The sequence below is a fragment of the Enhydra lutris genome, unplaced genomic scaffold, assembly GCF_002288905.1.
Source record: "Enhydra lutris kenyoni isolate GAN:26980312 unplaced genomic scaffold, ASM228890v2 scaffoldscaffold2, whole genome shotgun sequence".
Taxonomy (NCBI): Eukaryota; Metazoa; Chordata; class Mammalia; order Carnivora; family Mustelidae; genus Enhydra; species Enhydra lutris.
In genome coordinates, this window is record NW_019154086.1 from 65,430,993 (window position 1) to 65,444,275 (window position 13,283).

Genomic DNA, 13,283 nt, shown 5'->3' on the forward strand with positions numbered 1-13,283 from the left:
ATGAAGATTTCTGGAATACATAAGATAACTGGAAGAAGACCAGGTAGAAATCTAAAAACAACTTTCTTTTGTGGTGTTGCTGTTTTACAGGTATCTTATATTGGAGAAGGCATCAGATGAACTTGTTGAACGAAGTCACATTTTTAGTAGCTTTTTCTATAAATGCTTGACAAGAAAGGAAAATAATCTAACAGAAGACAATCCAAATCTTTCGTAAGTCATACTTTCAATGTACTTAAGTTTTAAGAGGAAAATATGCTATTTTGATGTTTCTAAGTGATAAAACTTGTTACATTATTTCCTGGAGTGAGCAGTATTACCACTTATGCAGGTTTTTTTTGCTCTAAGATATGCTTCTTACCCTTCCACTGTTCTGTTCTGACTCTCGCAGGCTGCATTTCCAAGTGCATGTTCTGTGGGGACGCTGGAGGTTGGAGGGCAAGGAGGGAAAAAGTCAGGTTACCCTCTTTGCCTTAGGCAGTGATTTTGGCAGTGGCATTATTTCCTCTGTGGGTTGTGTCTTTCAATGAACAGATCTGTAAGAATGCCAACTCCTATCTGGAGTTGCTACTGCTTCTTCCTCTTTGCCCTTTAGTATAGGGGTATAGTAGTTTCCTCCTATGCTAGTCTCTTGTTGCCTCTCTGCTCTCTTTTTTGGTTTTGCACTTTCTTTTCTTTATCATCACTATAGCCAATTCTCTGCATTACATTTTTATCTGTCTTAAAATATAGTGTCTTTTGATTTTCTGGTCAGACTACAAAATACTACTCTTTAGTTAAACTACTGTAAATTACACAAAATACTATCTTCACATAATTTGGCTTATAGTCAGAATTAATGGGGAGCGATATTTGGAAGGGGAAAGTTTATTAAATAAATTGATATTAAACATTTTTGATGCCTTCCTGTTCTATTTTATGTATATAGAAATTCATGGTTAGTACCATGCTTTTAATCTTATGTTTTTTTTATAAAATTACTAGTCAGTGTTTGGCATAACCACCTAGAAACTGAAAATGAAAGCAGGTAGGATCTGTTGTAGTTTTAAATTTTAGGATAATTTTTAAAAATTAAAATTTGATATTATATGTTTGATCATATATAAAAGGAATATAAAACAAAGACACATAAGTGGCATATTCCAGAGTAAGATATATATATGATACTAAGCTTAGATATTACTATACTTAGTATATTATACACACACACACAAACACACACACAGATGACCCTGGAACAACATGGGTTTGAAATGTGTGGTGCCCTTATATGCAGATTTTTTTTATAACTACAGTATATGTATTAACTGTAAATACTGTAAATGTATTTTTCTTATGGTTTTCTTGATAACTTCTTTTAGATACCATCTATTTATTTATTTCTTATTTATTTCTTATTTTCTCTAATGTACTGTATTATTTTAATAGTACATTATATAATACAGTACATGATAAAATACATATGCAAAATATGTGTTAATTGATTTTATGTTATTGGTAACATGAGGCCCTTAGTTGTTAACATTTTGGGGAGTCAAAAGTTATATACATGGGTTTTCAACTCCATTGGGAGTGTGGGTGCCCCTAAACTCCTCACTGTTCAAGGGTCAGCTGTGTTTGTGTGCCTGTGTGTGTTTGTATCTCTTTCCTGGACAAAAACTCATACTAATGCTTGACCAGATATATATATAATTAGTATTCATACAAAGACTTTCTATAAATCAGTAAAAAAATAAAAAAGCCCAGAATCAAAGTGATAAGGGATATAAACCTTTTTAAAAAATTTTTTAAAAATTAACATATAATGTATTGTTTGTTTCAGGGGTACAGGTCTATGATTCATCAGTCTTATACAATGCACAGCACTCACCATAGCACATACTCTCCCTAGTGTCCATTATCCAGGCACCCCATCCCTCCTACTCTCTTCCCCTCCAGCAACCCTCAGTTTGTTTCCTGAGATTAAGAGTCTCTTATGGTTTGTCTCTTTCTCTGGTTTCATCTTTCATTTTTCCCTCCCTTCTCCTATTATCCTCTCTGTCTTGTTTCTCAAATCCCTCATACCAGTGAGATCATATGATAATTGTCTCTCACTGACTGACTTATTTCGCTTAGCATAATACCCTCTAATTCTATCCACGTTGTTGTAAATAGCAAGATTTCATTTTTTGATGGCTGCATAGTATTCCATTGTGTGTGTGTGCGTGTGTGTTGTGTGTATATCTATCTATCTACCTATCTATCTCACATCTTCTTTATCCATTTATCTGTTGATGGTTATCTAGGCTCTTTCCATAGTTTGGCTGTTGTAGATATTGTGGACTATTGTGGGTCTTTCCATAGTTTGGCTACTGTGGATTGCCATAAACATTCAGGTGCATGTGCCCCTGCAGATCACAACATTTACATCTGTAGGGTATATACCCAGTACTGCAGTTGCTGGGTCATAGGGTAGCTCTATTTTCAGCTTTTTGAGGAATCTCCATGCTGTTTTGCAGAGTGGCTATACCAGCTTGCATTGCCACCAACAGTGTAGGAGAGTTCCCCTTTCTCCGCATCCTCACCAACACCTGTCATTTCCTGACTGGTTAATTTTAGCCATTATGACTGGTGTGAGGTGGTATCTCACTATGGTTTTGATTTCTATTTCCCTGATGCCGAGTGATGTTGTACATTTTCTCATGTGTCTGTTGGCCATTTGGATGTCTTCTTTGCAGAAATGTCTGTTCATGTCTTATGCCCATTTCTTGATTGGATTATTTGTTCTTTGGGTGTTGAGTTTGCCAAGTTCTTTATAGATTTTGGGCACTAGCCCTTTATCTAATATGCCATTTGCAAATATCTTCTTCCATTCTGTCGGTTGTCTTTTGGTTTTATTGACTGTTTCCTTTGTTGTGCAAAAGCTTTTGATCTTGATGAAGTCCCAGTAGTTTTTTTGCCCTTGATTCTCCTGCCTTTGGTGATGTTTCTAGGAAAAAATTACTGTGGTTTAGGTCGAAGAGGTTGCTTCCTGTGTTCTCAAGGATTTTGAAGGATTCTTGTCTCACATTGAGGTCTTTCATCCATTTTGAGTCTATTTTTGTGTGTGGTGTAAGGAAATGGTGCAGTTTCATTCTTCTGCATGTGGCTGTCCCATTTCCGCAACACCATTTGTTGAAGAGACTGTCTTTTTTTTTTCCATTGGACATTCTTAACTGCTTTGTCAAAGATTAGTTGACCCTAGAGTTGAGGGTCTATTTCTGGGCTCTCTATTCTGTTCCATTGACCAATGTGTCTGTTTTTGTGCCAGTACCATACTGTCTTGATAATTACAGCTTTGTAATAGAGGTTAAAGTCTGGAATTGTGATGCTGCCAACTTTCACGATTCCTCTGGCTATTTGAGGTCTTTCCTGGTTCCATATAAATTTTAAGTTTATTTGTTCCATTTCTTTGAAAAAATTTGATGGTATTTTGATAGGGATTGCATTAAATGTGTAGATTGCTCTAGGTAGCATAGACATTTTCATAATATTTGTCCTTCTGAATCATGAGTGTGGAACATTTTTCCATTTCTTTGTGTCTTCCTCAGTTTCTTTCATGAGTACTCCATAGTTTTCTGAGTACAGATTCTTTGCCTCTTTGGTTAGATTTATTCCTAGGGATCTTATGATTTTGGGTGCAATTGTAAATGGAATTGACTCCTTAATTTCTCTTTCTTCTGTCTTGCCATTGTTGTAAGAAATGCAACTGATTTCTGTGCATTGATGTTGTATCCTGCCACTTAACTGAATTCCTATATGAGTTCTAGCAGTTTTGGACTGGAGTCTTTGGGTTTTCCACATAAAGTATCATATCTGCCCAGAGTGAGAGTTTGACTTCCTTTTTGCTGATTCAGATGCCTTTTATTTCTTCTTGTTGTCTGACTGCTGAGGCTAGGACTTCTAATATTATGTTGAATAGCAGTGGTGAGAGTGGACAGCCCTGCTGTGTTCAACCCTAAGGGAAAAGCTCTCAGTTTTTCCTCCATTGAGAAAGATATTCGCTGTGGTGTTTTTCATAGATAGCTTTGATGATATTGAGGTATGTACCCTCTATCCCTACACTGTGAAGATTTTTTTTTTTTTAAAGATTTTATATATTTATTTGTCAGAGAGAGAGGGAGAGAGAGCGAGTACAGGCAGACAGAATGGCAGGCAGAGGCAGAGGTAGAAGCAGGCTCCCTGCTGAGCAAGGAGCCCAATGTGGGACTCGATCCCAGGATGCTGGGATCATGACCTGAGCCAAAGGCAGCCACCCAGGTGTCCCAACTGTGAAGATTTTTGATCAAGAAAGGATGCTGTACTTTGTCAAATGCTTTTTCAGTATCTATTGAGAGTATCATATGGTTCTTGTTCTTTCTTTTATTAATGTATTGTATCACATTGATTGTTTTGAGGATGTTGAAACAACCTTGAAGCCCAGAAGTAAATCCCACTTGGCCATGGTGCATAATCTTTTTAATGTACTGTTGGATCCTGTTGGCTACTATTTTGGTGAGAATTTTTGCATCCATGTTGATAAGGGATATTGGTCTGTAATTTTCCTTTCTGTGGGGACTTTGTCTGGTTTTGGGATCAAGGTAATTCTGGTCCCATAAAATGAGTTTGGAAATTTTCCTTCCATTTCTACTTTTCGGAACAGTTTCAGGAGAATAGATATTAATTCTTAAAATGTTTGGTAGAATTCCCCTGGGAAGCCATGTGGTCTTGGGCTCATGTTTGTTGGGAGATTTTTGATGACTACTTCAGTCTCCTTACTGGTTATGGGTCTGTTCAGGTTTTCTATTTCTTTCTGGTTGAGTTTTGGTAGTTTCTATGTGTCTAGGAATGCCTCCATTTCTTCCAGATTATCACATTTGTTGGTATATAGTTGCTCATAATATGTTCTTATAATTGTTTGTATTTCTTTGGTGTTCGTTGTGTTCTCTCCTCTTTCATTCATATTTTGTTAATGTGGGTCCTTTCTCTATTCTTTTTGATAAGTCTGGCCAGGAGTTTATCAGTCTTAAAATTCTTTCCAAGAACCAGCTCCTAGTTGCGTTGATCTGTTCTACTGTTGTTGTTGTTGTTGTTGTGTTTTTTGTTTTTGTTTTTGTTTTTTGTTTGTTTGTTTGTTTCTGTTTCATTGATTTCTGCTCTGGTCTTTATTATTTCTCTTCTCCTGCTGGGTTTAGGCTTTCTTTGTTGTTCTTTCTCCAGCTTATTTAGGTGTAGGGTTAGGTTGTATACTTGAGACCTTTCTTGTTTCTTGAGAAAGACTTGTATTGCTATATACTTTCCTCTCAGGACACCTTTGCTGTGTCTCAAAGATTTTGTACAGTGTGTTTTCATTTTCATTTATTTCCATGTATTTTTTTAATTCTTTAATTTCCCGTTTGACCCATTCATTCTTTAGTAAGATGGTCTTTAGCCTCCATGTATTTGAGTTCTTTCTGACTTTCCTCTTGTGGTTGTGTTCTAGTTTCAAACCATTGTAGTCTGAAAATATGCAGGGAATGATCCCAGTCTTTTGGTACTGGCTGAGACCTGATCTGTGACCCAGGAGGTGATCTATTTTGGAGATTGTTCCGTGTGTACTAGAGAAGAATGTGTATTCTGTTGCTTTAAGATGGAATGTTCTGAATTATCTGTGATGTCCCTCTGGTCCAGTGTGTCATTTAAAGTCTTTATTTCCTTGTTGATCTTTTGCTTAGATGATCTGACCATTTCAGTAAGGGGTTGTTATAGTCCCCGCCTATTGTTGTATTATTGTTGATGTGTTTCTTTGATTTGGTTATTAATTGATTAATATATAGTTGGCTGCTCCCATGTTAGTGCCATAGATTTTTAAAATTGTTTGATCTTCTTGTTGGACAGACCCTTTAACATGATATAGTGTCCTTCTTCATCTCTTATTATGGTCTTTTGCTTAAACTCTAATTTGTTTGATATATAAGGATTGCTACCCCAGCTTTCTTTTGATGTCCCATTAGCATGGTAAATTGTCTTCCATCCCTTCACTTTAAATCTGGAGGTGTCTTTGGTTCTAAAATGAGTTTCTTGCAGACAGCATATCAATGGGTCTTTTTCGTTTGTTTGTTTAATGTTTTCTGATACCCTCTGTCTTTTGATTGGGGAATTTAGCCCATTTACATTCAGAGTAACTATTGAAAGATATGAATTTAGTGCCATTGTAGTGCCTTAAGGTGACTGTTACTGTATATTGTCTGTATTCGTTTCTGATCTGTTACTTTTAGGCTCTTTCTTGGCTTAGAGGACCCCTTTCAATATTTCCTATAGGGCTGGTTTGGTGTTTGCAAATTCTTTTAGTTTTCTTTTGTCCTGGAAGCTTTTTATCTGTCCTTCTATTTTCAATGCCAGGCTGGATGGATATAATATTCCTGGTTGCATATTTTTCACGTTTAGTGCTCTGAATATATCATGCCAGTCCTTTCTGGCCTGCCAGGTCTCTGCGGGTAGGTCTCCTGTCAGTCTACTATTTCTATCGTTGTAGGTTATAGACCTCTTGTCCTGAGTTGTTTCAGGCTTTTCTCTTTGGCACTGGGACTTCTAAGTTTTATTATTAAATGACGGGGTGTTGACCTACTTTTATTGATTTTGAGGGCAGTTCTCTGTGCCTCCTGCATTTTGATGCTTATTTCCTTCCGCAAATTAGGGAAGTTCTCCCCTGTAATTTGCTCCAATGTACCTTCTGCCTCTCTCTTTCTTCTTCTCAGTTCCCAATTATTCTAATATTGTTTTGTCTTATGGTATCACTTATCTCTCGAATTCTCCCCTTGTGATTCAGTAGTTGTTTATCTCTCTTTTTCTCAGCTTCTTTATTCTCCATCATTTGGTCTTCTATATCACTAATTCTCTCTTCTGCCTCAATTATCCTAGCAGCCAGAGCCTCCATTTTTTATTGCACCTCATTAATAGCTTTTGTGATTTCAACTTGGTTAGATTTTAGTTCTTTTATTTCTCCAGAATGGGATTTTATTTCTTCAGAAAGAGATTCTCTAGTATCTTCTATGCTTTTTTTAAGCCCAACTGGCATCTTTGTAATTATTTTCTAACTTTAGTTTTGACATCTTACTAATGCATATTGATTAGGTCCTTATCAGTCAGTATTGCCTCTTGTTCTTTTGGAGGTGAGTTTTTCCACCTTGTCATTTTGTCTAGAGCAGAATAGATGAATGAGAGAACAAAATGCTAAAATGGTAACAATGACCCCAGAAAAAAATACAGTAGCCAAATCAGAGAAAACCTGAGTCCAATGGGAGAAGAAAGGGAAAAAAAAAATAGGTGATTGGCCTGATGAATGTAACAGAGCCACACAGTTCGTTTTGGGGTGTATTTTTGTCTGTTAGAAGAAACTGCCTCCCAAAATTTGAAAGAAAGAAAGAAAAAATATATATATAGGTAAACATGATGAAGTGATGGAATATGACTGTAAGGAGGAAAGTTAAAAAATATTTTAAAAAAGGAATTGATAAGTAAGAAGTTGGTTGAAAAAAAAAAAGATAGAATGTGATCAGGCTGGAGACTAGAACAAAGCCGTAAGCTAGATTTAGGGTCTATTTTGGTCTTTTAGAAGAAACTCTATCCCAAAATTTTAAAGAAAGAAAAATCTATTTGCATACAAAAAATAAGGTTAAATAGAATGAAAGGATAGAATATGACTATAACAATGAAAATTTAAAAAGATTTTTTAAAAAGGTATTGATGAGATAGTTTAAAATAGGAAATAGGAACAATTAAAGAAAAATAGAGGAAGAAAAAAAATAATGAAAATTTAAAAAAATTTAACTTCAGAAGACAAAGTAATCATGGGGAAACAGCCATGAATTTAATGTGCTCCGTTCCCCTAGCACTGGTGTTTTGCTGTTCTCATTGATCAGTAATCTTGATCTTGGCTGGATGTTCTTGCTGATCTTCTGGGGGAGGGTCCTGTTGTAGTGATTCTCAAGTGTTTTTGCCCGAGGTAGAATTGTACCACCCTAGCCGGGGCAGGCTAAGTGATCTGTTCTGTTTCGCTCTTGGTAGTTTTTCTTCCCTGAACACTTTCCATACAGCTTTGGAGGATGAGAATGAAGATGGCGGCTTCCCAGTCTCCCACCCGGAGTTGCTGAGAGCTCGGGGTCCCACTCCTCAGTGCACCCTCAGAGAAAAGCAGTCAATCACTCCTGTCTCCCTGATCTCTGGCTGCACTGTGAGCTCATCCAGCCTGTTAACGAGCATTTCTGTCTGTGGCACATGGCCTCGTTTGGAGTCTCCCAACCCAGCAGATTCCTGCAGTGCGATTCCATGCCACTCCTCCTGGTAGAGGAAGGGTGGGGTCTCCCCAGATCTGCCACTTTTGGGTTCCCTGCCCCAAGAGCATTGGTACCACTATGCCTCAGATCATGGTTAGTGGCAACCCCAAGCTGAGAGCCCACTCCTTGGCTCTGTCTTTGCAGCTGGCTTTCCTTCTTACCTGGGAGCTTGCTGCACTCAGGCACCCCTGGTCTTCCTGTGACACCAAGGGTCCTGTGTCCTGTGTCCACTGTCCTAGCGAGGCCTCCACCCCCTGCTTAGCCTCTGGAGCGATATCTGTCAGTGGAGCAGACTTCTAAAAGTTCTGATTTTGTGCTCCACTGCTCTGCCGCTTGCTGGGAGCTGGCCCCTCCCTCAGCGGCCTATCTTCTGGTATATCACCTCGGGTTCGCTTCTCCACATGGCCTACCTTCCAGAAAGTAGTAGCTTTTCTGTTCATAGAATTGTTATTCTCTTCAATTTCCTATTGAATTTGTAAGTGTTCAGAATGGTTTGATAACTATGTAGCTGAATTCCTGGGACCAGATGAAATTTAGGTCTCCTACTCTTCTGCCATCTTGCTCCTGCCCATCCCCCAAAAGGGATATAAACCTTAATGGTAAATAAATCCCTGATAAGATGCTCATACTACTAGTGTTAGGAAATCGCAGACTAAATGATTCACAAACTTATTACTATGGATTATGAGATGCTGACAGAGCTGGCTTCTGTCCATCTCCTATACACAACTCATGATATTCTTTCCACTCACATATCCTACTTCATTCAGCTCAACCTACTTCCTTTAAATTTTCAAATATGTGAAGCTCTTTCCTATTTTCTGATGAAATTTTTTCTCCCGGCACTTTTTTGTTTCATAACATGAAATCTAATCATTTGTTTGCTTGTCCTAAAATTAAATTTCATGAGATCATGAACTACATCTGTCTTATTTTCTACTCTTTCCTCAGTGCCTTTTGCTCAGTGCTTGGTACATATTAGGATCTCAAGAAAATAATAATGTATCTTACTGAATGGGGAGAGAAGTGTTAGACATTTAATTGAACATATTCATTTTCCAAAGAGTTAGGAACTGAGAATAAGTGATTATATTATGTTCCCCATATTCTCTCCTGTTCTCCTTGCCCCATGCAGTGTCTCATATGTTACCAATCAAATAAGGTTAGCATAGTCAGGAAACCAAACACCAATATAACAAAAAAAGAAAACCATTTTTCTATCTTTAAGATTTTCTTTTTTTTAAAAGAATTTATTCATTTATTAAAGAGAAAGAGCATGAGCAGAGGGAGGGACAGAGGGACAAGCAGACTGCCTGCTGAGTGAGGAGCTAGACACGAAGCTGGGCTCAATCCTAGAACTCCGAGATCATGACCTGACCCAAAGTCAGATGCTTAACTTACTGAGCCACCCAGGCGCCCCATCTTTAAGATTTTCAAATGGAAAAACAGATTAATAGGCTATGCACTAGTTGAAAATAATTGTTTATAATCACTGGAATGGTTGGGTCATTCTGAAATAAGAAAATGCAGTAAACATAGGACTTCTGATTATTTTATAAAATTAATTACATTGTATCTAATTTCTGCCACTTGTTTTCAGCTCATTCTAGATTCCATCTCCTTCCTAATATTTATCCCTCTGAATTTGGTTAGATATTCAGATGAATAGGGATGGGTCAGAGAAGTCTGATTCCTATATTATTTGGAACTTTAAGAAAATAAATATAGAAGAACTTAATGATTTGTTTCATTCTTTGCATAAAAAAGAGGTTCTTGAAGGGACTGAGCCAGAAGTCACATACCATGTCACTTTTTTATGTCACTGTTAAATACCACCCCTTTCCTGAAACTTTTTTTGATATTCAAACTTGGTTTGATATTATCCTTCCTTAGTTTTCCTGATAAAGAAAAGATAATTATTTCTCTGTCCCAATTCTTTTCTAGATGGCTTTTCTAAATGCTGTAACATAATTTCTTTATAATCTTTATGACATTTATACTTTAGTTATTTGTTGTAGTTGTTTTCTGCCCTCATTACTTTATAAATTCCTTAAAGGTAGTGTGGGTGATTTTTATTAATTGCTCATAGAAAACTAATATTTATTGCAGAAACAAAATGGAAGATGGGTGAATGGTGGGTATATTTAACTCATTATCTTATAATTTCCTTATATATGAAATGGAAGGAGATGAATGTCATCTTTAAAAAAATCTAAGAATATATGCCTCATTCCTCCTCTTCCATTAAGTTTTGATACCTCCCTCATCACATATAAAACATTTAGATGATTCTCTTAAGATTCTTATCATGTCCACATGAAGCTAAATTGAATAAATAAGTATTGCTATTTTTAGTTGCTGAACTACTTTTGAAATCTATAAAACATTTTATAAATTGCTTTTATTCTTTTTATATTATTTATAAATGTGATTAGGATTAAGAACAAACTAGTCTTAATGAAAAGGGGTGAATATTATATATCTTAATGTGTGTTAAATATTATGTATCTTAAAGAGGATGGTTAAGTAAACTGAATCTAGCATTTTTTTCAGTGTTTGAAAGTGACTCTTGAAATCTGTATCTTAAAGTTTAAATTTTTTATGTGTAAAAAATCTTTCATATTCTCAGAATGGCACAGAGAAGACATAAAAGAGTAAGAACATGGACTCGTCACATAAACATCTTTAACAAAGATTACATTTTTGTGCCTGTAAATGAGTCGTGAGTATTTCAGATTATTTAAAAACAAAATTGGAGCATACAGAAAAAAAATGTTTTTTCTTATGGGTATGTAATTTACAGGTATTGTTTTTAATTTTTTCCAAAGAAATGGCTAGAACTATGAGTTACTTATCTTAAATTTTGGTTTGACAGTGGCTATATTGTAAATATAGTGGAAAAAAAATGACAGATACCCACAAGACTATAATGACTGAGACATTGAGTTTTTCTTTCTTGGACTCAAAAGATTTTCTGCATAAAAGATCAAAAGGTTTTAGGATGAATCTTAAAATACTTAAGAGAACAAGCTCTTCAAGCATAAATAGAAAAAAGTTGATGTTGTGAGTCTGTCTATTTATTGAAGCAGTTTCTCAGTAGGAAGCACTGATTGGATGAAATAAATAAATTTGAAATAGCTCAGGTTTTACCCTAAGTAGTCTTACTGCTTATTGAATTACTTTTGGAATGTGTATTCCATATTGTGTCAAATATTACAATGGGCTTCTTCAGAATTGGTATGAAAATTGTCATACCCACTTTCTCAGCTGTAGGTCCTGAACACATTCTTTTGCATTATTTGGATTTTGTGTTATTAAGATTGTATTTCTTTTTCAACAGATCTCACTGGTACCTTGCAGTCATTTGCTTTCCATGGTTAGAAGAAGCTATATATGAAGATTTTCCACAAACATTATCCGAGCACTCCCAAGTTCAGCAGTCTCAACATGACAACAAAACAATAGGTGGTAAACTTAATGTAGTGTTTTTAATAATAATGACAACAATAAAATGATTATAGTGAAATATGAAGTTAAAAGATAGTTCATGACAGTTTTTTATCATGACACTTATTAGAAGAAAGAATAAGAAATCTGAAATTTTCAAAATAGATGCCCAACCTCATGTATAACCAGATGTAATTCTTAATTTATACTGTTATGTCAAGTTTTACTGTAGCACTTTTTGTAATTTTGCTAACATGACTAAGAATTCATGTTATGGATCTGCAGGCATAGACCAGTTTAGGTCTTTTGACTCCTTGGTTAAATTTATTCTTGGGTATTTTATTATTTTTGGTACAAATGTAAGTGGAATTATTTTCTTAATTTCTCTTTCTGCTATTTGTTATTAGTGTATAGAACTGCAACAAATTTATGTATATTAATTTTGTGTCCTGCAGCTTTACTGAATTCATTTATTTTAAGTGTTTTAGTGGTGAAATCTTGCATTTTTTTCTTAACAAATGAACACAATTCTTGTTAACACTAGTAAATTGACTAGGTAATATCAGGTCTCTTAAAATTTTTCCATGATTTTTCTTATGTTACAACACAAATCTTAAGTATGAAAATAAGCTCACCTTTTTCAGGAAAAAAATGGAAATTATGTTTTTAATAGCTGTAGTCTAAACAGTAAGCAGAATTATTAATAGACATTATCATTAACACTGACCCAAACCATATCTAAATATTTTGCATTAGACATAAATAAACACTCATAACTGCTTTATTATTTCTAACTAGATAATGATCTACATACTGCTTCAACACTGTCTTTGGGCACAGAGGATTCCCAAGTAAGTTTATTCTTTTAGGTATAAAAGAGGGAAAACCCTTGAATGTAATAATTTTATCTGTAAAATAGGGCATAGTGAGGTATGGACTATGATGGATTTTTTTTTTAATTTTTTAATTTTTTTATAAATATATATTTTTAACCCCAGGGGTACAGGTCTGTGAATCGCCAGGTTTACACACTTCACAGCACTCACCACAGCACATACCCTCCACAATGTCCATACCCCCACCACCCTCTCCCGACTGCCCTCCCCCCAGCAACCCTCAGTTTGTTCTGCGAGATTAAAAGTCTCTTATGGTTTGTCTCCGTCCCGATCCCATCTTGTTTCATTTATTCTTTTCCTACCCCCCAAGCCCCCCACGTTGCATCTCCACTTCCTCATATCAGGGAGATCATAAGATAGTTGTCTTTCTCCAATTGACTTATTTTGCTAAGCATAATACCCTCTAGTTCCATCCACATCATCGCAAATGGCAAGATTTCATTTCTTTTGATGACTGCATAGTATTCCATTGTACATATATACCACATCTTCTTTATCCATTCATCTGTTGATGGACATCTAGGTTCTTTCCAGAGTTCAGCTGTTGTGGACATTGCTGCTATAAACATTCGGGTGCACGTGCCCCTTTGGATCACTATGCTTGTATCTTTAGGGTAAATACCCACTA

The 13,283-nt window shown here is 35.9% G+C and overlaps 1 protein-coding gene across 5 annotated transcripts in view; it reads left to right on the top strand.

Moving 5' to 3' along the window:
* Positions 1-13,283, top strand: part of LOC111151324 (SUMO1/sentrin specific peptidase 7) — a 159,523-nt gene that overhangs the window by 135,418 nt on the left and 10,822 nt on the right. For all 5 annotated transcript variants that reach the window (XM_022509240.1, XM_022509258.1, XM_022509267.1 and 2 more), the window contains 4 exons: positions 91-213; positions 10,942-11,034; positions 11,653-11,777; positions 12,558-12,610. In XM_022509240.1, coding sequence (XP_022364948.1) covers positions 91-213; positions 10,942-11,034; positions 11,653-11,777; positions 12,558-12,610 — 394 coding nt within the window. The remainder of the gene's footprint in view (positions 1-90; positions 214-10,941; positions 11,035-11,652; positions 11,778-12,557; positions 12,611-13,283) is intronic.